Source organism: Falco peregrinus, chromosome 7 (genome assembly GCF_023634155.1).
Source record: "Falco peregrinus isolate bFalPer1 chromosome 7, bFalPer1.pri, whole genome shotgun sequence".
NCBI classification, from domain to species: Eukaryota; Metazoa; Chordata; class Aves; order Falconiformes; family Falconidae; genus Falco; species Falco peregrinus.
Genome location: NC_073727.1, coordinates 63,963,067 through 63,986,012, shown reverse-complemented (window position 1 = coordinate 63,986,012; position 22,946 = coordinate 63,963,067). Strand labels below are relative to the sequence as shown.

Sequence of the window (22,946 nt, the reverse complement as noted above, 5' to 3'; positions counted from 1 at the left end):
GCATGCTGTATCATCTCGGCATTCACAGAAAGCTGAATTTAAGTATTTGTGGAAAAGTAAACTTTTTCCACTTTGACAGTGCATCACTCTGCTGATTTATAACTGTACTCTTCCTACATGGATCATTTATATTAATTTCATAAGAATGGTTTAATAAGTCTTCCAAGTGGACATCATTAAAAATGCCAAAGAAGAAAAGAAAAGAGAAGAAAAAAGGTATTATCAGTATCTCCATTTACTCTACAAATCTTTCTCACCCGCCTATTGAGAGCTGTTTTGCTACCAAGCTTGGTCATGTCCCCAAGACTGTTCTGAGAAACTCTTCTGTCAACCTCTTCATGCAATCCTACAGAAAAGAAAACAAAAGCTAAGCATTTTCTCCATTCATATACATTTGACTGATCTTAAAATAACAGTAAAAATCTGCCAATTATTTAAGTAGTTTGTTCCAAAAAACAGATTTTCAGAACACTGGTTTTGTAACTTTTGTGTTATCCTGCTGCATAACCTTACCTGCATTATCTGTATACGGAATATCTCCATTGGTTGTCGAAGCTACCATCAGTTTTTTTGCATTACTAAGCCCTCGGCTATTCAGAAAAACAGGCAAATGGACTATGTTTCGCATGTAATCATGTCCATTTATGTTTGAATCACGTAGAACGCTGTTGAGATTCTGGTTAATAGCCTTTATAATAATGTGTGGGTCACTCGCAAAAATAGCAATAAATGGCCCCTTTGAAAACAAGACTCGCACCTGTAAAAAAGTAGATGGAACACTCCGTTAACAGTAATTAATAATTAATAGTTGTGGATCGTTTGAACATCTAACTCAACATTTTATGTTCATTCTGTTTGAATTATAAATCTGATGGGACAAGAGATGTATACAGATGTCACATCCTTCAGTGTGATATATCTAATATTAGGAACTTCATAATCAGAAATAACCATACCTGACAAGTTAGCAGTAGTAGTTACAGTGGAAGTAATCACCAAGAAGGTATTATGCAGTAATGTTCTAGCCCACCCCCCCAATATTTACCATTTTAGTATTTTTCATCTAAAGTACTTAAAAAGTAAGTATGAAAACCTCTCCAAACATTTAAGTTTATTTCAACAGAGTATTAATTTTCAGTAATTTACATATGATTATTTCAAAACTTTACAAAAGTATTAACGTGTAGTACTACGGGGATTTAATTTTCAACTGTTAAAACCCATTGCTCTTATATTACAGTTATGCCAATGCACACAAACATTAAAAGACTACAACACACGGACTCTGCAGACACAATTACTGTATGTATCTGAGCTCATCTATGAATGAGATAATCCAGATGATCCAGAGATCAGCTTTATAAAATGATCCAACTCACAGTATCCAGCATCTGTAAAACTTTGTCCTGTTCACAAGCATCCAATCCATCAATAATTACAACAAGTCTTGTCTGGTTCTGAGTGAAGCTGTCAATGGTTTTTGCCATTTTGGCCATTAATTCCACTTCACATTTCAAAACCTATAAAAATGAAAAGTAGAAAGAAAAAGATATCACTATAATATCTAAAACTCACAGAAATGCATATAATTCATTTTGCAGATTGCTACTTGTCCCCAAAATACTTCAGTAAGGTTACAAAAGTAAACTTATAAATACCCAAAGTGAAAGTCCTAAAGTGCCACTTACAAAATTTTGATTTCCAATTTGCACAAAAATGTACAGCAGAACCGCATATTCCACTTTAACATCACAAACTATCCTCATTTAAATTCCATGGCAAAGTTATTTTAAAAGAAAGTAATATTTAAGCACAGTAAATCAGTATTTCAAGAATAAACAAGAATATTTGTAGCTTCATCTAATCCTCAAAAAAGGTTTTAAATAAAACGTACACTAAAATTTTCTATCTGCCTTTCAGCTAAGCAAATTATGTTCTAATGCTCAGTCACTCCTATTCAGGACATGAAATCTGAAGATTTTTAAAGTTTTTTCAGCATCAAGTTACACAGTTAACAGCTACCCTTAATACAGACACAAAGGTGGAATTCACCTGCCCTAATTTCAGCAGCTAACAGGTAGACACTGAAAACTGATCTAGTCACCACTAGATTAAACTTGAATGTGCACATTAAGATCACATCACTCATACGAAATAAAAAAACCTATTTCTCTCCCTGGATTGCAAAGGGTGAACCTAACTCTTAAATGGCTGAAATTATGCCGGATAAATACCCCTCAAAAAACAACTGTCAAGAAACACAGTAGCAAGACACAGATGTCTTCTGTGCTACAAAAAGTATCACCACAACATATTGTTACGCAATGTATGAGCTGTAACCTACAGAGGTAACCATCATGACGCTAAAATTTATTTTCAAATAAGACCATAGAGGATATTTGATGACAGCCTTATGGGTACATTTTTTATCAGTTTAGACACAACCCAGCAAAACAATAGTATTTTCTATCATTTTTCATGAGATGCGGACTGTTTTGGGATGTTCTTTCAGTGCTATCACTCCTTTCTTGGTAAAGAGGTCTTGCAGACAGCCAAAGTTACGCTTAGTTTTTCACCTTTAGATTACTTTAAGTTATTCTTTCTAATCTTATGATCTAAAGTAAGCTTTTACTAAACACTGATCATTTAGAACAACTGTTTTCCTAGTACCTTCCTCTCAGCAAAAACAAAATTAGAAACTGAAAACATAACCCAAATTTAACATTCCCAGTTGAGCAGACAGATCTTGCACACCAAGTACACCAGCAGCAATAGAAGTAGTAATCTTGTACACCAGCAGAAGTGTTCCCTTCAAAAACTTACCAAGTCTCATTCTAACGTTGTAAGACTTGGCCTGACTAAATAAATAACTAAATAAATGACTAAACTAAATAAATCTCTATTTTAAGATTTTTGTGGTTTAATCCCAGCTGGCAACTAAGTACCATACAGCCCCTTGCTCACCCCCCACACCCCTAGAGGGATGGGAAGGAGAATCAGAAAAAAGGTAAAACCCATTGGTTGAGATAAGAACAGTTTAATAACTGAAAAAAAAATAAAATATACTACTAATAGTAATACTACTGAAAAGGGAGATAACAAAAACAGAAAGAGAAAAAATACTGTCCTGTTTAATTTGTTCAAAGCCCTGTCATTGCTCAGGGCCCCATTTGAAATCATTCTTCCAGGTCACTTCATAGAGAGGGCTTACAATGAGACTGTACTCTGGAATATGCATTCTCCGAAAACCATCAACACCTAAGGAAGCCTATTTCTTTCTACTAGTTGGTGGAGACCTAGCTGTTATTTTGCTGCTCACATCCATCCTCACAAAATCCATCTTGCCGTTTTATTCCTAAAAACCTGGATTTCCTGTGCAAGTCCCTTGACCTTACTTTGTTTTATGGCAAAACCATCTTTCAGAAGGGTTTGGACTGTTTTCTTCCCATTCTCAGAAACAACTTCTGCTGTATTGCCCCACACGCTAATATCACCAATATATTGCGGGTGTTCCAGAGCTTCACCCTGTTCCAGCACAGCCTGGATCGGCCCATGGCTGATGGTAGGGTTGTGTTCCTACCCCTGGGCCAGTCAATTCCAGCTGTATTGGATGCCTCTCCAAATGAAAGCAAACTGTGGCCTGCACTCTGTTGCCAAAGGGATTCAGAAAAATGCATTAGGGGTATCAGCTATGACATACCATTTGGCTGCTTTTGACTCCAGTTCATACTGAAGTTCTAGCATGTCTGGTATGGCATCACTTAGTGCATGACTTCATTCAGGCCACGATAGTCCACTGTTAATCTCCATTAGACTTTTGCACTGGCCATATGGGGCTGTTAAGGGTGAGCAAGTCTTGTTGATCGCTCCTTGGCTCTCCAGTTGATGAATCAACTTATGGACGAGAATCGGGGAGTCTCTGTTGGTGCAGTATTGCCACCGGCACACCACTGTGGTAGCCATCGGCACCCATTTTTCTTTGACCTTCAGCAACCTCACAACAGAGACTGGGCAGGGTAGACAACTGCTTCATTTCCTTCATCTCCAAGGCAGCTACACCAAAAGCCCACCGGTGGTACCCTGTTGAGTCCCTGAAATACCCTCTCCTGAGACAGTCTATGCCAAGGACGCACACAGCCTCTGGGCCAGTCACAACGGGGTGCTTGTGTCACTCATTCCCAGTCAGGCTTCTTTCAGCCTCACAGTTAGCTGCTGGGATCCCCCTGTCACTCCAGAAATACAAATGGGTTCAACCCCCTGTATAGCCTGATGGCATTAGGGCACACTGTGCACCAGTATCTACTAGAGCCTTATACTCCTTGCGTCTGACGTGCCAGGCCATCAGATCCACACAGTGCAGAAAACCTGCTTGTCCCTCTCCTCCACGCAGCTGGGGGCAGGGCCCTTCTAATCCTGGTCATAGGGTTCTCCACTTCTTGTAAAAATGGGTTAGAATTTCTTTCCATAGGATCAGGACTAAGTCAGCCCTTTCACTCCATCTGGGAAACTGCCCACTGGAGACTGCAGCAGCAACCTTCCTGGAAGTACCTCTATTTGTGATTGATTTTCCTTGAAATTCAAGTACCCGTGCTTCTAGGGTTGAGGTGGGTTTTCCATCCCACCTCCTCATGTCCTCTCCATGGTCCCACAGGTAAAATCACAGTGTACCCCGTGGTGTGTAGCTTCTGCCTCCTCCCTCTCGAGCAAAAGGATGTTTACTGTTAATAGCAGAGCCGCAGGTCTGTACAGGTGAGGAGTAGGACCTATCCTTGTTGATAGAAGTTGGCTGGACCAACTTCTCCACAGCTGAGAGAAGGGAGGAAGAGAGATTGTATTCGTATACCTGAAGTCAGCAAGCCACTTCATCCACCACCAGTGCCCTTTCATCTCTACAGCTCATTGATGCCAATGACCTGGCATACAATGCTGGTGTGCTCCATATAAATTTCCACCACATGGGTTGTGTGCATTGGATCTGCATCTGTGGGTAACTGCATGTTGTTTGAGTCACAACCAATCATCTCTAGCATGACTAATTCCCTCAGGTACCGGATACCTCTCTCTATTGCAGTCCACTTGCCTGGGCGACATGTAACATCTTCCTTGAAGGGACACCTTTCCTTCACGCTTCACAGGAGTCACCTCCAGCAGCTGAGGACTTGTGTCCCTTTTCCAATCACCTTGTCAATACTCCCTTCCCTAGAAAGCGATCCCAGCTGCTCAGCTTCCCTGTCCTCTAATTCTGAACCATTAGCCCTGTCACCTCACATCAGAGCAGTCAGGTGATAATGTGCTCACCTGGCAAACAGCTAAAAATCTTTTCACATATCCCATAGCTCACTTAGGGACAGGAATCAAGTGATTACTTCTTGTTCTGCCTCTTCCTCTTGCTCCTGAGACGTCCTGCTTCGTTCTCCTTTACTAAACAAGCTGACTTTCATGTCCACTTCTTCTTGTGTATAGGGGTGACTGATACTGTCATGGATTGGTTCTCTGGTTCAGCCGCAGTGTCTTATCACCAAGGTTGGAGTAGCCGCAGTGTCTGTCACTTTGCCATCAGATCCAGAAACCTTCTCTTCCCATTAAGGGTACTGAATAGCATTGAACAGCACCCAGCAGGCATGGGTCAAGCCCCAGCACACTGCAGTGATTTCTGTCTCTCCACAATTGCCAGGGTGACAGCATGGTTTCTCCTAGTATTTCACTGGTTTTCCTGGATTCTGCACTTGTTCAGGGGTGAAGTTCCAAAACACTGGAGGTGCCCACTGTCCTAGGCACTTACCCATACTATCCCACACACCCTGCTACTCTTAACTGTCCAGCCTTGGGACAGATCTCTGTGTGGTATTCTTAAATAGTTACTTTAAACAAGTTCCGGAGCACATTCAGCAACATGCTGGTTCTCTGCACTAGGACCACGCTGGTTTCAAGATCCCAAGGATATCCACAATCTTCAAAATTCTCAAACACTACTGTAATCAACCTGGCAGGCAAGGTTTTATTAATAGTTCCCATTACATGACTCCCAAAGTACAGAGGTGATGGCAATGCTGAATACACGTACCGGATTAGTTTCATGACCAGCACTTCTATTGTATCACAAGCCAGCATTACAAAGTACAACAAAACAAGAACCTTAGCCCAGGCCCCAGAGGCGATAAATACAAACCCAGGGAACACATACTGAAAGTAAGGTATTACATCATAACACAACTCTGAACATGTGCAACAGCTCTGAGAGCAAATAAATCAACACTGTGACCAGCAACTATTAAATCAACAAAAGGAATATTTATAACAAGTCTGTTTTAACACTCTGGTCAGATCTGTTGTTATCTCAACACTCTGTGCCCCACATTAGGCACCAACACGGACTTTTGTGGTTCAGTCCCAGCTGGCAAATAAGTACCACACAGCCACTTGCTCACTGCCCCCAGTGGGATTAGAAGGAGAATCAGAAAAAAAGGTAAACCCCATAAAATCCATGGGTTGAAATAAGAACAGTTTCATCATTGAAATTAAGTAAAAAGTAATAATAATAGTAATGAAAAAGGAGATGATAAAAAGAGAAAGAAAAGTAGCAAGGCGAGGGGAAAAACCATAACCCAAACCAAACAAGTGATGCACAGTACAACTGCTCACCACCCGTGACCGATGCCCAGCCAGTCCCCAGGCAGCGATCCCCTCCGACACCCAACTCCCCCCAGTTTATATACTGGGCGTGATGCTCTATGGTATGGAATATCCCTTTGGCCAGTTTAGATCAGCTGTCCTGGCTCTGCCCCCTCCAACTTCTTGTGCCCCTTCAGCCTTCTCACTAGTATGGCAGTATGAGAAGCTGAAAATTCCCTAACTTAGTATAAACACTACTTGGCAACAACCAGAAACATCACTGTGTCATCAACATTATTTTTATACTAAATCCAAACCACAACACTGTAACAGCTACTGGGAAGAAAATTAACTATCTCAGTCAAAACCAGGAGAGAAGGCTACAGGTCTGGGGATTTGTTTCAGGTTTTTTAATGGTCAATTCATACAAATGATTACCTTCATGAACCCCTCACTTTTCAACTTGTGAAGTTTGGAGGCTGCATTGTGAAGACGTTTTCTTTGAGAATTCAAAACTGAATCCATCACTTGCCACCACGTGCGACAATTCAAGATAAAGGCCAAACCAACAACACAGGTAACTGATATAAGAATAACATTCACTGTCATGTTGGCCGGTTCTACATTAAAAATCGCCAGGAGGGCAATTGCAGAAACAACGCAAGACAGTATAAACAGGAAAATCACAAAGGATGGGAGACAGCAAGTTTTCTTCCATTTCTTTTTACCTAGGAAACAAGTATTTGCTGTTAAAATTAATGTAAAATGTAGTAACAGGTGCATACAAAATCTATTAACTTGCATACTTCTCATTAAAAACTAACTTGCACAAAAGGTTACTGCAGCGTTACCATCCCGTCACAATCTGACTTAGAAACAATGACTGAAGTGCTATGGAGAAATACCATGCTGCATCTAAAAGGATGACATATAAATATACATTTCCATTGACACTTCTGAAACCTATACTTCACAGAAGATATTCCTTTACGTAATTAATAAAATCAAGATGAGCAAAGAAATCAGGGCTTTTTTCTCTCCAGAACAATACAAAGAGTTTTCCCTTCTGTATAGATTTCTACACGACTACAACAGTTTCTAAAAAGAGCTTATAATGTGAAAAACAGAACCCCTGATAACAGTGCATTGAAATGAAATAGTCGGAAATGTAATTCAGGTAACAAAAACCTTGTGTATCTTCTGTCTTGAAAACTCGAAATAGCCTTGTTGCTAAGAAACCAAATTCCCTTTCACATGCATCAGAGAGGGTAGCAATCATCTCAGCCAATGAAGTTTCTCCACCTACACTGGACAGTCTATTGTAGTCTGTAAATAAAAATCTGAAAGAGAAAAAACCATGTATTTTGTATGCTTTAGAAAGCTTTAAATATTTTCTGGCAACCAAAACAAAAATCTTTCTGCATCCTTGCAACTGCAAGTTTTTTCAAGTGGCACAAAATGTAAAATACTTGAATATTTAAATTTTTTTAAATTCTGCATGGAATTTAAATATTTTTTCTTTATTACTTCTCCTGTTACCGACCTCTTCTTTGCCCCACTTCCTATCCTAAAACTTGATTTCTTAAGATGATAAAAATGATCATGTCACTAACAGCACCTCAGATGGCAGTAAAAAAATAAAAATATCTTTATAAGGCCAAAATACAATACTGACAAGCATTTTAAAAACTGCATTCTGAGCTATTTTCAAATATTTATGGAGAATTAAAAAAAAAAACCAGAAGAACAAGATCACATAAAAGCACCATGAGGCTAAAATACAAGTCTCTAAACAAGAGGAGTAAACAAAATGATAAAACACATGGCATAAATTTTCCTCGCTTTCAGGTAAACTAGAAGCCTTGAGCAGTCTGATGCTCTACCTACGGGAAATTAAAAAAAAAAATAATTTAAAAAAGACCTTAACAGAAGTAATCGGTGAAACAAGCATTACACATAACACAGTAACCTATAAATTAAATTCTTATTTTATCTGTTGCAAATTTCTATTAATAAGAGAGTCAAAACTCCTAATACTAAAAAGCAGTACCTTTCACTGACTGGCAAAGAGTTTTTCTTGAAAACAATGCTATCTTCCTCCCACTGAAAAAAATTAACTACGTGATCTTCCAGGGCTACTGTTTTTCAAACAGGAATCTCATCAGCTTTTCATAAGAAGATAAACATGCATATTAATACAGAGTTTGAAAACTGATAGAGTGAACCTGAATTATCCATTCAGAGTAAATAAATGAAATAACTAACCTGACAGGTAAAGCTTTAGTGGTTTGCTCTGGTAATTCTGGTGGGTTTACAAACATGAGTTTGAGAAGCAACTCTAAATATCCAATATGTCTTGCCAACCTTGCACTTAACACCCAGGCCCAGTTCCAGCTCTCACCTTCTCTTCGGCCACCAAAGTAAATTACAGCTAAAATATTGAAAATTTAAAAAGATGTTATGGCTCTATTTTAGTCAATGTTCACAACTGAAAGAACCATGAAGTCTGAACAGATAAAAGGAGTCTAATGAATATTTAACAGTTATGGCTAAAAATGAGAATGGCAACAGCAACACAGTGAAGTTAATATACTAAATTCTTGTTTTTAAGAATACCCTCTCACAAATTACATGCAAAACACAAGGAAAGGGTCCAAAGGGATCCTATTTTCTACAAAAAATATTTAATATTTTTTCTGAATCACAATGCATGTCTACAAAACAATACTGAATCCCCAAAACAGATAAAAACCTTCCAAAACTTCATATAAATTAAGACTTACTAAAGAAAATGTAGAGAACTGCTAATAAGCTGAGCGACACGGCTATTCCAAGCTTTGCATCCACTGTGAAAGCAAGCAATAAACCCAAACCTCCACACAGCAAAACTGTGAGGAATACAATAAGCCAGGAGAACTGAAAAAGAGGTTCGATCTGCTGTCCTGCAAAAGTCTTCATTTCATCTGAAACAAAAAGACAAAGAGCAGTTTTCACACGTTAACATTCTAGAACAGAAAGCAAAAAAGGTATAATAATGATCATCTTTGAAAAACACACACCTTTCACTAGACTCCATACATTTTCCCTATTACTGATCCAAAAAAGACAACGATGCTTGAATTCTTCTTCAAACTTAAGCGCAAACCCTAAGTTCTCATCCATGCAATGAAATGATTTACATACATAATACTTGCACTGTTTGCTGTCAATTTCTACTTTTAAAGGCATATTAAAACCTATGTCACTTCCTATTCTCCTTCAAAAGTTTAAAACATGTTTTATGAAACCAAGAAAAATAAATACATCATATCTGTCAAAAAAACCCCAAACACCCCCAAAACTTCATTCATCGAAATGTGAACCATATTCCCCAAATAGTCGTATATAACAGTACAATGTAAAGGCTTCAGTATTTACTTGTTTGTTTGATTCCTATTTACTAAAACAGGAATTCCTGAAGAAACTTAGTTAGGATCTATTGGATAAGAAATATTAAATACACAATCCAGAATAAAAAGATGAATGAGGTACAGGAATACTGAAAAAGTGTTTTAAAAATTTAAGAGTTCATCAGCAATAAACACCACAATCAAAAATGCACACTGCTTTTTGTTTATGACATGGGGCATGAGGTGAACAAAATAAACAGAGACCTATTTTGACTAATATAGAAGCTTTTAAAAACACGGAAATCACAAAAAGTAACAAACATTGAGACTGGTGAAAGTACTTTGAATTATACTGCACATCTCGGAAAAACATCCTTTGTTAGAAAAAGCTAAAACTGTAAAAAAGATGTCTATTTCCACTGCAAAAAGCATTGACGCTCTTCATATATTGCATTTGCCATCCTCTATCATTTCAGAAAGTTCAAAAAAACAAAGTAAATAAGGGAAAAAGGGAAGAAAACTAGACACAGAAAATATACTAGAAAGAAAAAATATTAATAGCCTGGAATTTGTTCTTAAACATAAAAGAAAAAAAAAGACAACTCCTAGGAGGCACAATAAATAAATACTGCAGCAAAAGAGGTCTGAACCTGATTTGACACATGAACACCCTTAGAAAGGCACATTTCAGCAGCCATACTTTCAGCAGTACCTAAGGGTAGATTCACTGCTGCAGGAAACCCACAGGACAATAGACATAAACACTTAAAGATGGAATCGACAATGTATAAATGAACAAAGCAACCTGTGGATGACCTGACCACACCAAAATTTAAATCCTGCATATAACATTACATCAACCAATGGCTGTCACAAAAACTAGTAACCCCCACGCGATGCTTTTCATAGATTTGAACCTACAGAAAAGGCTAAATCAACTCTTACCTTCCAGCTTCTTGAGCAGGAAAGATTTTCCACTTCCCCACTGTGCATATAAGCCTACACAGATAGGTGGCTGCATGGTTGGTTCACTCAGAATATCAGCCAAAGCACTGCTGTACAGATCATAGCCCAGCATGTCACCATCAGATTCCGTGGGAGACAAGTGTCCTGTAATACAAATACTATGTTACAGAACTTTGCTTTTAGAAATCTCTTCAATATGACAATTTTCATACATAGAATCATGACAGGTTCGCCTGTATTTGTATTAAAACCATTAGAGCTTAACACAAAAGATACAAACAAAAACCCGAATCACAGTAAGTCAAAAGAAAATTATTCCTACACAAGCAAAATCTATGTAAAAACAAAACGACCAACAGAAGTTGCACAGTATCAAATGTCAAAGTAAAAAACAAAAGGTACATTTGACCTTTGTTAGGCTTTTAGAATGATGAATTTTTTTTGCGAACTGATTTTTTTTAAAGCTCTCCCATTAGCTGCACGATTAAAAAACCTAAACAGTTACCACTTTTCAATACAGAATTGAATAAACTGGATTCTCAATATACAAGCAAGTAAAAAAAAATAGAAAATTAAATACTTATACGTACTGGCTCCAAATATCTGTGTTAAAATACTCTTCTGGTGGCTACAGTCAATATTGTAAGGTGTTTCTCCTGTTTTGTTTGGTCTATAAAGCAATCTACCATCTTTTGGGTTTCTTAAGAGTAATTCAGCAAGTTTACGGCTTCTTCCACGAATGGCAATATGAAGTGGAGTATCTCCTTTCTGCAATTAAGTGAAAAATGAGTAATATCTAACATGAATTCCTAAGCTTATGAACAGACTGTATGTTCCACATCATTTCAGATGTGTTATTTACTTGAAATACATCTTAAGGTATTCCAAACATCACAACACCTTACAGCAAGCATTTTTTCCCCTCAAAAGAGCATTGCAAAAGTTTCAGAAAAGACATGTGAAAAGGGAGTTCTTGTAATGCTAAAGCTAAGGCAGCCTCTTCTTTCTCAAATGTTTATAATAGCATCTTAAAGTTCATGGAAACTGTAATCTTTACTTAGAAACAAGTGTCTACGAGCAAATTCAGAAACCTGGTTGGAACAAAAGATACTGCTTGTTAAGAATGATTTCAATGTCTGTTCAAACTTCTCGAAAAAGCTTTCCGGTAAAAGTTTCCTTATCCCACCAAATCAACACTATTACTTATATGCCCTAAATATAATACTAAGAGGTTTAAAATTACCAAATGTTTCTGTATTTAAAAGGATTACAGTCAAAGTAGGTAATGCATAAGAGGACAGCAACAAACCATTCTATTTCTCCTTGGTATTGTTTAGTTTAATGTCTATTAATCAAAAACAAACATCTGTGACAAATCACAAACACTATGCTCTTTTTCAAATGTACTAAGAAATAGTATTCTTATCTGTGAAATTTTTATTGATAACCCGGAATTTTTTCTTTTCATATTACTAAAAGCATCCTAATACAAGCAAAAGATCAATATATTAATGGTGAGAATTAATACATATTTAAATATTATAGTCTATTTAATTATTAAGCATATGGAAAGCTCTCTTTCTGTATTAGCCTTGACAGCTCACTACAATATTCTTACTGCGAAACTAAAATGATTACACATCCTAAAGTAAACAGATATGCTTTACCTTGTCTACAGCAGAGACCTTAGCTCCTTTATCCAGAAGAAGCTCTACTATTTCAATATTTCTCATCTTGGTTGCCTTTATAAGCGGTGTTTCTCCGTCCTAAAAGGGAAAAGTAGGCATAATAAAAAGATCTCCATATACTCAAAACCAAGCAAAAACTAGCGACAGCATAACAAATTAAATCCCAAACACAAAAAGATAATTTTAAAATTAAATCTTACTGTGCAAGTAACAACACTTCAGCACGTATGTTATTGAAAGTACCCACACCTTCCCTGCTATGGAGTTTTAGTAGCAGGTGACGTTTATCAACAAAGGGGACATTACCACTGCTGAGAATAAATTCTCTATTTCAGAAGGGTTTGGGGTTTGGTTTTTTACAATGTGCAAGGTACCAACACTTGACAAACTGAATTTGGTGTTATGATCTTAACATCACACAGGAGTTGAGAACATACGTTAAACAAAGCAATTCATTTCAAATTCTCATCATTACCTTGGTACAAGTCTCAGTATCAGGGTTGCATTGCAAGATATCCCTCACCATTGTAGCATTTCCTTTCTCAACTGCCCAATACAATGCAGTTTTATTATCCTGCGGAAAAAAAAAAAAAAGGAGTATTCAATGTTTACAGTTGGATTAATTTCAAAAACTGTACACAAAGTATTGAGAACAGCACATAATATAGCAAATTTAACACAATTCAGGGCAAAGGGCAACACCACCAAATCCAATTGACACACCAGCTGAACGCTGAGGGGGAATGACAATGTGGCTAGAGAACACAAGTCTATTTTAAAAACCTATGCCAAATATATTAAGAGCTTTAACAATCCAAGCAGATTCAACCTATCTTGAAACAACTTTTAAAATTATATATATTCAGTTGTAACTCAAATATACAAGTTTTCTAATGAAATAAAACCAACTTTTTCCATAATGTTGTCCTGGTTTACCCCTATTATGTGAAGTCATGTTTCTCTGCAGTTAAAAAAATATTTTTTATATATATATATATTCCTGTGCTAACCACTTCCAGGCCTTTACAACATTTTTCCCATTTTTGTTCTCAATTTTACAGTGTAGTCTAATAAAACTCTTGAATTGGTTGGCTGGCCTAAAACCAGGCCATGCAAGCTGGAAAGCTGTAAAAGTAGATGGACATGAACAGCCAACCCCAAGTACCAGAACCCAGATTAGCCATACATTGTATCACGGAACCAGGGGAAATGGTTGATAAGTTGCAAATCAATTTGTGTGATTTTTTTTTTTCCCAGCCATGTGTGCTGTCCCAGCAAGACTCCATGCCTGCAATCTTTGTGCAGCTTAGTGACTGCACCACAACTCTTTCTGTTTGAGGCACACATGTGCAGAGACATTTAAGAAAAGCCTCTGAACACATACCTGCTTCTAAGCAGGATTGTCACAGTTTCCCTTGCAGCCTTCTCCCTTGCTTACTTCTTTCATTTCCAGTTCTTCCTCTCCCACTCAAGCACTTCACAGCAAACTGAGTTTAAAGCCTTTCTTGCCAGTTTAACAAGCCTGATCATTAAGATTTCTTTCCTCTCTGGTCACCTAGGTTTCATGCCAACTGTTCTGCAGTCAAGTTGCTTCCAGAAAGATACCAGCCTGAGGAAGCTGTCTCCTCACTAGCAACATCAGCTGCACAGACAGGCACAGGTCTGCCAGATGCTCCCAGCTGGATTCTTTCCCCTTACCAGAAGCACTGGTAAGACCACCACCTAAACCCTCCACTGCCCCAACACTTGCTCCTAGAGCCCTATAGTCATGTTTTGTCTGCTCAAGGTCTCCCTTGACTAGTGTCCATATAAGATGAATGAGCAGCAAGGAACACAGTTGCTGGAAGGCTGGACAAGAATTGGAATGTCACAGATTTGGGCAGGCAGCAAATCTCCTCAGAACAGGTCTGGCTGACAGACAGGTGTTGGCAATGCCAAACAGTAGGGGAGTTGCTGAACACTAGTGCTCATCACTGATTTTGATACTGCGGGTCCTGAAGCAAGTGCAGAGCCACAATCTTCCTCTGATGGTACTGAAAACAACAATGTGGACTTGTTGATGCTGTGTCAACAAGGCCACAAATGTATTCTCTAGACTAACCACTGCAAATGGCTATACAGACACCCTCACACTACCAGCCACAACCCTCCCTGCCCACCATGAGGCTGGGTTCTCCTGCTGTTTCTGCACTGCCTTCATCATATCAAGATGTCTGAAAAGCTCCAGATTTTCAGACCCATGTCAGCAAAAAGCTGAGACACACAATTCCAGGTTTCCAATGGCAGGTTAAAGGAAGAGATCCAAACACTACTTTCTCTCCAAACCAAAAGCTTCTTGGCTTCTCAAAGAGGCTCTGCATCAATAGCGCATACTGAATCTTTGCAGCTCCCCGTGACTCAGTTTTGTGTTCGAACTCAGTAGAGCATATGTGCCCGCAAGCAGAGTGATTTGAATAGCTTCAAACAAAAGAAAGTAAGTTGAATGTAACAATAAAAACAAGTACTGTGCTGAGTAAGAGAGCTTTTGGTAGAAGACTAAAATCAGTATCTTAATCATGGGACAAAAGAAGAAAGGGTGGGTAGAAAACACAGAAATCACTGACAACACCACTTAATGCAAGAAAGGAAGTTAGCGGAGACAAGAACCAACCAAGCACAGTGACACAACTGCCCTGACAACAGATATGATCTAAGGTGTATTGTACTTAATATATTGAAATTACATTAAAAATATTAAGTGTTAAAGTAAGAATAATATTAAGGGTTTTTTTAAAAAGTATTTCATCTCTTCAGTAGGGCAGAGGAAATAAGTTCAATTTACATCTTTTGCTTTTCAACCATTAAACAAATTAACTGAAAAAAATGCTGCTTAACAAGTCATTGCAACTACATATCTCTTATATCTTAAAAACTGCATGGCAGTATGATGTATTTTTAATGTTTGATGGGAATCCGAGTTTCCCACAAAGTAAAAAGAGCAAAGCCATGTTTTTAGAAACATGGTATTCAAATTCACATCCTATTTAAGAACTACTTTAACATTTACATTGTTGTACTTACCTGACCTCTGATATCTATATCAGCATATTTATGGAGCAGGGCCCTTACAATTTCAACATGACCTCCTCTAACAGCCCCAATCAGCACTGTATCTCCACTCTAGAAAAATTATGAAAGAATACTGAAGATTAATTAATACTAGTTAACAAAAGAAATGCAACACAGAATAAAATATTGCTTAAAAATACACATTATGCCTACTTATATAAAGAAATCTGCACTCATTTTCAAGAGAACCACAAAAAAACCAGTTATCTCTGCAAAAAATGGGTACACAGAAGAAAAAATTATCCATTTTTTAGTACAATTTTTCAAAGAGACGAAATATGTTTATGGAAAAACATATTATGGGAGCACCAAAAATAGGCCCAGCTTAAACCACCATCCTAAAAAACAACAGTACAAATTAATAATGAATATGAAAAAATCCAGCTGTTTTCTATACTCATAGGAAGACCAACCACTCACAGTAATAACCACTTTACAATCAGACAGGAATGTTGGATGTCTCCTTTAGCTGTTTCACAGCTAACAAAATAACTCCAAGTATTTTAAAGAATTTTATCTTTTTTTTGTGTGTGTGCAGATTTGACTGCTATCCTGTTTACATAGACTGTGCTGTTATAAAGAAAAGAAGGAAAAGGCTGATTTTATGTGAAATTGATCAAAAGAAAAAGATACTTGGCTGTGGTAAATGGAGTTGTATATATGTAAAATAAAGTTACAATTCTGTTTAAGGCTTCTGATTTTAATACACTTAAGGATATGTCAGAATTTCAGAAAATGAAATCCTGAATTTACCTAATACTTCTTTTATGATGAAGCAGGAAAAATAAATAGAAGTATAGCTAAATCACAGGTATGGAATTCAGTTAGAAACCTCAGTAGCAGTAGATCCCCTATTAATCAGTCATTACATACTTGGCTGCAAACCAAGAGATTTTCCTTATCAAAACCTACTCTCGCATCCAAAACTAAGACTACTCATTGCTTGCTTTATTTTTGAGATACAGTCAGCTGTACTTAAAGCTGTAATTTAATTTATCCTTCCTAAAAGCACAGGAATGCAGTTGTAGAATTTCGTGCCAGAAGAGGCGGGAATGGAGACTGCAATGTATTTTTTTAAATATTTAAAAGTTTTGCTTTGATATGTGCCTGAGATCAAATCTGTTGTCACATGAAACACTGCAGCTCAGTATGTAACCATCTAAGAAACACACTAAGCTGACATATGAAATAAAGGAAAACGCATCCAAAAATCCTTTTAATGTGGCAAATATTAGGTTTTCTTCTCTTCTGTGAAACCTTAAGCAGTTCCATTTAGAGATTGGGAATTCAGCCTCAAAACCATATTGCTGCTCTAAACTAAAACACTGATCTTGACAGAGACACCTAAGTTCTAACCACCCACAGCCCCATGGTGCAGTGTTTGGACCACTTGTGACACTTTAGAAAAAAACCTTACTGTCAAGAGGACATTGCAGACATTCCAAGGCACCTATATAAGTAACCACATTAATTCCTGAGTCACTAGCAAGCAGATTCACACTCTGGGCACTGCATGTGTCTACTGAACAATGAAATCACAGCTCAGGTACACAGCACACCTTTCCACAGTTACATCTACATTTTAACCCAGACCTGAAGTCTTCCTTTTATATACGCAAGTTTCATAGTAAAAAGTTTCATTGTAAAAGATGTAAGGGTAGACACTGAACAAAATATATTCTTTTTTATAATATCCATTGTTCTATAATTTCAACAGCACTGCCACATGTATTAACACACAAAAACGCCACCCCAAACCTGCAAGTTAATTCAGTATTAGTTTTACGTTATGTACACAAAAATATACAAACATAAATCATGTCCATGCCCTATGGAAACTCAGAATTCAAGAATCTCAAAGAAAGAAAGAGTAGCTTCTGTAGTTTATCCTTTACCTTCACTTACATCAACTTGTAACATAGCAACACATAAAAATACCCCTAGGTGGCAGAAAAATTAGAAAGCCAGAAAAACCATGTACCCACAAATTTGTGTACGCTGATATTTAAATATATATCATTATTTCATATATATAAAATGACAATTATGATGAAAATTAACTCACTCTATCAGGAATGTTCACATAAGTTCCAGCATCAAGAAGATCCTGCACAATTTCAGTATGTCCCTCCTTCGATGCAATCATCAAAGCTGTATTTCCATCTTTATCTGTCAAGTTTACATTTGGGTTTCTTTTCAGTATTTCTTTTACTGAGTCAGTATAGCCACCCTTCACTGCGACAATAAGTGCTGTCATAGAATTCTTAAAACAAAACAACAGATTTTACTGTACAGTGGATATAGAAACCATCATTACCTCAGCAGTTTCAGTAACGAAAGAATACTCACTGGTATTACTTTCTTAGCCATCCAAATGTTACTTCAGTTTTATGTTTTAAAGTACCCTTCCAATGCTTTTTTTTTAAAAAAAGAAATAAACTAAGTACTATAGCAGAGAACACTTCAAACGCAAACAGTAAAGCATCAGATCAGTTTAACTCCTGAATGTTACACGCATGGTAAAGTTATTATCTTGTTATATGACAACACAGTATAATTAGAGCAAGCAGGTCTGCCTATCCCACTCACAAATGTGTTTAAGAACTTCAGAAATAATCATGTGAATACCAAAAGTTATCCACTTTTACCGATTCTTTATTTTGACAAGCATTTAAAAAAATAAAATCTGTTTTATTTGAAAACAAAACACAGCTGAAAATGTCTAAAAAATTTCCACCTTCTGAAAAGGTACAACAGTCTTTATTATTTTCAAAAGATGCTTTGCATTTGATTTACTTTTCAAATGGCACTGAAGAATAAATTGTTTGACATATCGGGCTTGGGTACAGAATGAATTTTGATAGTGTTAACCTTCAGAGAACAATAACTGAAATTCATTCATGTTCATTAAAATCTACACTTCACATAACAGTGTGTCAACTGTCTATATGACTCCCTAGTTGCATATTTTTATTAAAAGGCACAAAGCAGTTTAAATAACCCTTACAAGGTAATTATTCCATCATCAACTTTTCATCTTGTTTCATGGATTTCTTGGTATTTATATTATAAAATAAAACAGAACACACATGTATGTACCCACACCCTATCACCAGAAAACAGTTACTCACAGCTCCTTCTTGATCAACATCAGCTCCCATCTGCAGCAAGTATTTCACACACTCTAAATGACCTTTCCTTGCTGCCCAAACCAGTGGAGTGGTTCCATACTGAAAAAACATTTAGAACATTTTATCATATTGCTCTCTGTATCCCCCCTACAATCTAGTATTCATACTATGCTTTATTGCAGGGGTCCTCAGACTACGGCCCGCGGGCTGGATACAGCCCCCCAGGGTCCTCAATCCGGCCCCCGGTATTTACAGACCCCCCCCGGTGGGGGCTGGGGGGGGAAACCAAGCAGCCGCAGATGACTGCCTGCCACTTCATCCGCGCGCCGGCCCCCTGGTTAAAAAGTTTGAGGACCCCTGCTTTATTGCTTTAGTTTTTACAAAGACATAATTCGGTCTGGTGAATTTTCAAGCATTTGAAAAGCCATTTTAACTTCCTCTTTGTAGACAATAGCTGTACATTATTTTTCTATGCAACCTAGGATAGCAAGGTTTCCAATAGCTTAGAGAACAGAAGTATGCTCCACTGAAGTAAATGTTCACAACCATCTCCAGCATACCACACAGATCCTAATCTTAAGGGTAAAATAAAACCGCAGGTGTTTTTCCCATCAAAAACTCATAGATTTTTTTAATAAAACTTACTTTTACAAGAAAGATATCAAGCATAAAAGAATTTGAGTATTATATACATATAACTTACTTTGTCAGAGCAGTTCACTTTAGCTCCATGTTGCAGTAAGAGATGTACTACGTCTGAGTGGCCCCGTCCTGCTGCCCAAATAATTGGATAAACACTGTATTGCTTAGAATTGGGGAAGAAAAAAAAAAACAGAAAACCAAATACATGAAATAAAATTACAGTCTTAATTATTTTTCATGAACAGTATGGATCACAATGCTCCCAGAGACAATAAACCCACAAAAGAAGGAATATACAGAAATAAATCTAACTACACATCGGTAACCGTTGCCTAGTACATTGTCTAGATGACACCTAGGAAGATGTCTACTGTTTTGAGGTAATTTTGGTTTGTAATGTCTTAAGGCTTAAAAATTCACATCCTTATCTTAATATAAACATAATGTAAGGGAGAAGCAACAGACAGCTATGCAATATCCTTAAGTAATCAGGACCGCAGACCAGTCATGTCACGCATGCAGAAGCTGCACATGCAAACCAGGTGGAATCAGCAATCAGCAAGGTAAAATGAAAAAAAATCTAAGCAAATGAACTAAATCTCAAAATCTTAAGGTTTTTTATTCTCTTTCACATGTATCGTACATATTTATGTAATTAGCCCATTTGGTAACTGTTGTGAAACAACTAAAATGAATTGTTGTTTCCAAATTACACGTATTAGTTACTACATTAACTTACACAGATGCAGAAAAATTACAATTGTTATACAAGTAGCATTAGATACACTACTGATCTTTTCTATTATTTCCTCTCCTGCTAATTTGAATCTTATTAGGACTATACACTCACTTGCTTTAATTAAAAAAAATTAATCAAAAAACCAGTGGCTGTCATACAGATTATTAAAGCAATCCCTTTATATAGTTATTAAGGTTATACTGCAAAAACATGCAAAATGTTTAATCAAGATAATAAGATGAATGTACAATTCCAGATTTTAAACATCTGGGAGAAGGGGGCATTTAAGACTAAAACTTACCATTCCTGTGATGTTTGGATTTGCTCCTTTCTCAAGCAGCAGTTTAGCTACTTCAGTACGGCCTTTATATGATGCCCACATCAGGGCAGTCCACCCTCCCTGGCGAGTACAATTCAAAGAAATGCAAAAAATGAAAAATACTCTTTAGAATCCTAATTACTAACTTTTCTTTCATATTGTATTTGTCCTAAATCCAAAACACTGTAAAGATTAATTACACAACCTTGTAATCCTACTTATGTAGGGTAAATAACAGAACACATATGAAAGTACCAATTTCCTGCTGTGTAGAAAACTTGGGAGTATACCATGTCCTAAACGTTCCTGAATTTGCTGTAAACACTCAGTTCAGACTTCAAGCGCATACAAATCTAGTCACTGGATAAACAAACCAAAAAAGAAAGCACTATCTTCAAACAAAAGTCTAGAACCCAAATCAATTAATATGGAGTGTTTACTTTTGATCTGTGTAACAGACAGCTGGCCTTTGTACAGTAATTATGTAATGATTTGCTTCCTCATGAAAAAGAAGCGAATTGTGTCCTCTTAAGGGAGTAATAAAAGCAATGAACTTCAAACTGCATTAGCGTGTTCATTCAAGTTTGTAAACTAGGAGACAAGAAGTTTCACTACCTAAGGCATTTGCCAGATTAGGTAACCAAAACTTAGTCTAAAATAACAGTATGTCTCTGATAATTGTAAACACAATTTTTATTATAAAACACTTTTGAGGAGGTAAAAAATCCTTCTCAGACTGACACTGCCCTAGAAATCAACCACTGGCCTCGTGGGTGTGCTTAACATTATGCTTATGAAAAAGTTAGGTTAGCAGGACATGGTAAGATGTAAGATGCCTCAGCCTTCAGACAGAATAGAACTTTAATTGAAGGAAGCACCTCAATGCTCCCCTAGTGGTTTTCCATACTCTAACTTAAGCAGAATTAAATTGGTCCTTCCAAGTACCTAATTCCTTCTTCAGTCAATGGAGACAAGACTATACCTCTTCAGAGGCATCTAATCTTCTAATCATGTAAGTAACTTCTGTAAGGCTTTATGTGGAGTGGACTAGAGCACCCACTTTCCCATATGAAAAATTTGGGAAGACGAATGAAAAAAAATTCCAGGATATCAAGAACAAGGACTACTATGTGAGTAATCACAATTGTCCAGAGGAAAAGTAATTGCGGACAGGTACCCTCTGTGAAAAGGTAAAATTTATTTTACCAGAATACTGTAAAAAAAGCCATCATCACAAAAAAACCAACCACAAAACAAACTAACCCTCCCTCCTCAAAAAACTCTCCCCCACAAAACACAGCCAAAAATCCAACTGTTCTTCAGTTTAACCTTTTTCCAAAGCAAATTAAGAAGAAAAAAACAGCCCTAGAAGAAAACAAGCTGCCATTATTAACACTAAAACAACTATTTTACAGCTGTAAAACCAACATTTAAATATATATTCTTTTCCATTTTAACAGCAGAGTACATAATTTAAGAATAAAAGATCTTTGATTTGTTTTACAGAACTGAAATCTCCAACTGCCAAAACTGTTGTTCTTACTAAGAACTACTTTATTTTTACACTAGGGCAGCACATACCAAATCCCGATGCTCCAAACTGACATTGTAGTTGAGTAGCTCTGCTACAATAGCTGCATGTCCTTCTTTCGCTGCTGAAATAAGAGCTGTCCAGTTATCCTACGAAAAGAAAAAAACCAAACATTTAAAAAGCGATATTCAGTATTTCAGTACAATTACCTTGTTTTTCAAGTGTTTAACGCCCAATAGGAAATCTACAACTCTTTAAAAAAGCTGCTGTTTAAAAAAAACAACAAAAAACAACACCAACCAAAACACACAGAAAAGTACTCATACATTACCTGCCAGCTATACACATGAAAATACAGACCAACAACTACTGCAAAATCTCCCCTCCAATTATCTCCTTTCCCACCCAATATCCATCACTCTCCACTCCTCACTTCACTGCTGGTTAACTTCTTAAAAATTTTATGGAGGAAGCAACACCTACAAAAGATTAGAGAATGAGGTCAAGACATTGAGAACTGCTGGGTAGGGATAAGACGGCAACCAAGACTACATAAAAAGGTGGTGGTCTGTCACCACCCAAGTGGAGCTAATAGGCAGCACCCAAGGGGCTAATATGCAGGGGAATTTGGACCACAGCTCTTAGATTTAGGATCACTTCAGGAGATACGTTTCCTCTTGCATTACACTTCCCTTCCATCCACTGCTCAAACCACGTCCAGGTGCAGACTACTGTTTTATGTGCTATTCACACGTAAATACAGCAACAGTTCACGTGGTAACTGTTCTCCCTATAAGAACTGTAGCATTTACAGCAAATAT

At 37.2% G+C, this 22,946-nt stretch overlaps 1 protein-coding gene across 3 annotated transcripts in view; it reads right to left on the bottom strand.

The window, feature by feature from the left end:
- KIDINS220 (kinase D interacting substrate 220) overlaps nucleotides 1-22,946 on the bottom strand; it is an 80,591-nt gene that overhangs the window by 42,432 nt on the left and 15,213 nt on the right. For all 3 annotated transcript variants that reach the window (XM_055810217.1, XM_055810218.1, XM_055810220.1), the window contains exons 4-20: nucleotides 22,176-22,274; nucleotides 20,577-20,675; nucleotides 19,598-19,699; nucleotides 18,895-18,993; nucleotides 17,829-18,026; nucleotides 15,716-15,814; nucleotides 13,131-13,229; nucleotides 12,635-12,733; nucleotides 11,558-11,735; nucleotides 10,947-11,111; nucleotides 9,396-9,575; nucleotides 8,878-9,043; nucleotides 7,801-7,952; nucleotides 7,051-7,340; nucleotides 1,380-1,520; nucleotides 514-757; nucleotides 258-346 (exon numbers count right to left, since the gene is read on the bottom strand). In XM_055810217.1, the coding sequence (XP_055666192.1) occupies nucleotides 258-346; nucleotides 514-757; nucleotides 1,380-1,520; nucleotides 7,051-7,340; nucleotides 7,801-7,952; nucleotides 8,878-9,043; nucleotides 9,396-9,575; nucleotides 10,947-11,111; nucleotides 11,558-11,735; nucleotides 12,635-12,733; nucleotides 13,131-13,229; nucleotides 15,716-15,814; nucleotides 17,829-18,026; nucleotides 18,895-18,993; nucleotides 19,598-19,699; nucleotides 20,577-20,675; nucleotides 22,176-22,274 (2,499 nt within the window). The remainder of the gene's footprint in view (nucleotides 1-257; nucleotides 347-513; nucleotides 758-1,379; nucleotides 1,521-7,050; nucleotides 7,341-7,800; nucleotides 7,953-8,877; nucleotides 9,044-9,395; nucleotides 9,576-10,946; nucleotides 11,112-11,557; nucleotides 11,736-12,634; nucleotides 12,734-13,130; nucleotides 13,230-15,715; nucleotides 15,815-17,828; nucleotides 18,027-18,894; nucleotides 18,994-19,597; nucleotides 19,700-20,576; nucleotides 20,676-22,175; nucleotides 22,275-22,946) is intronic.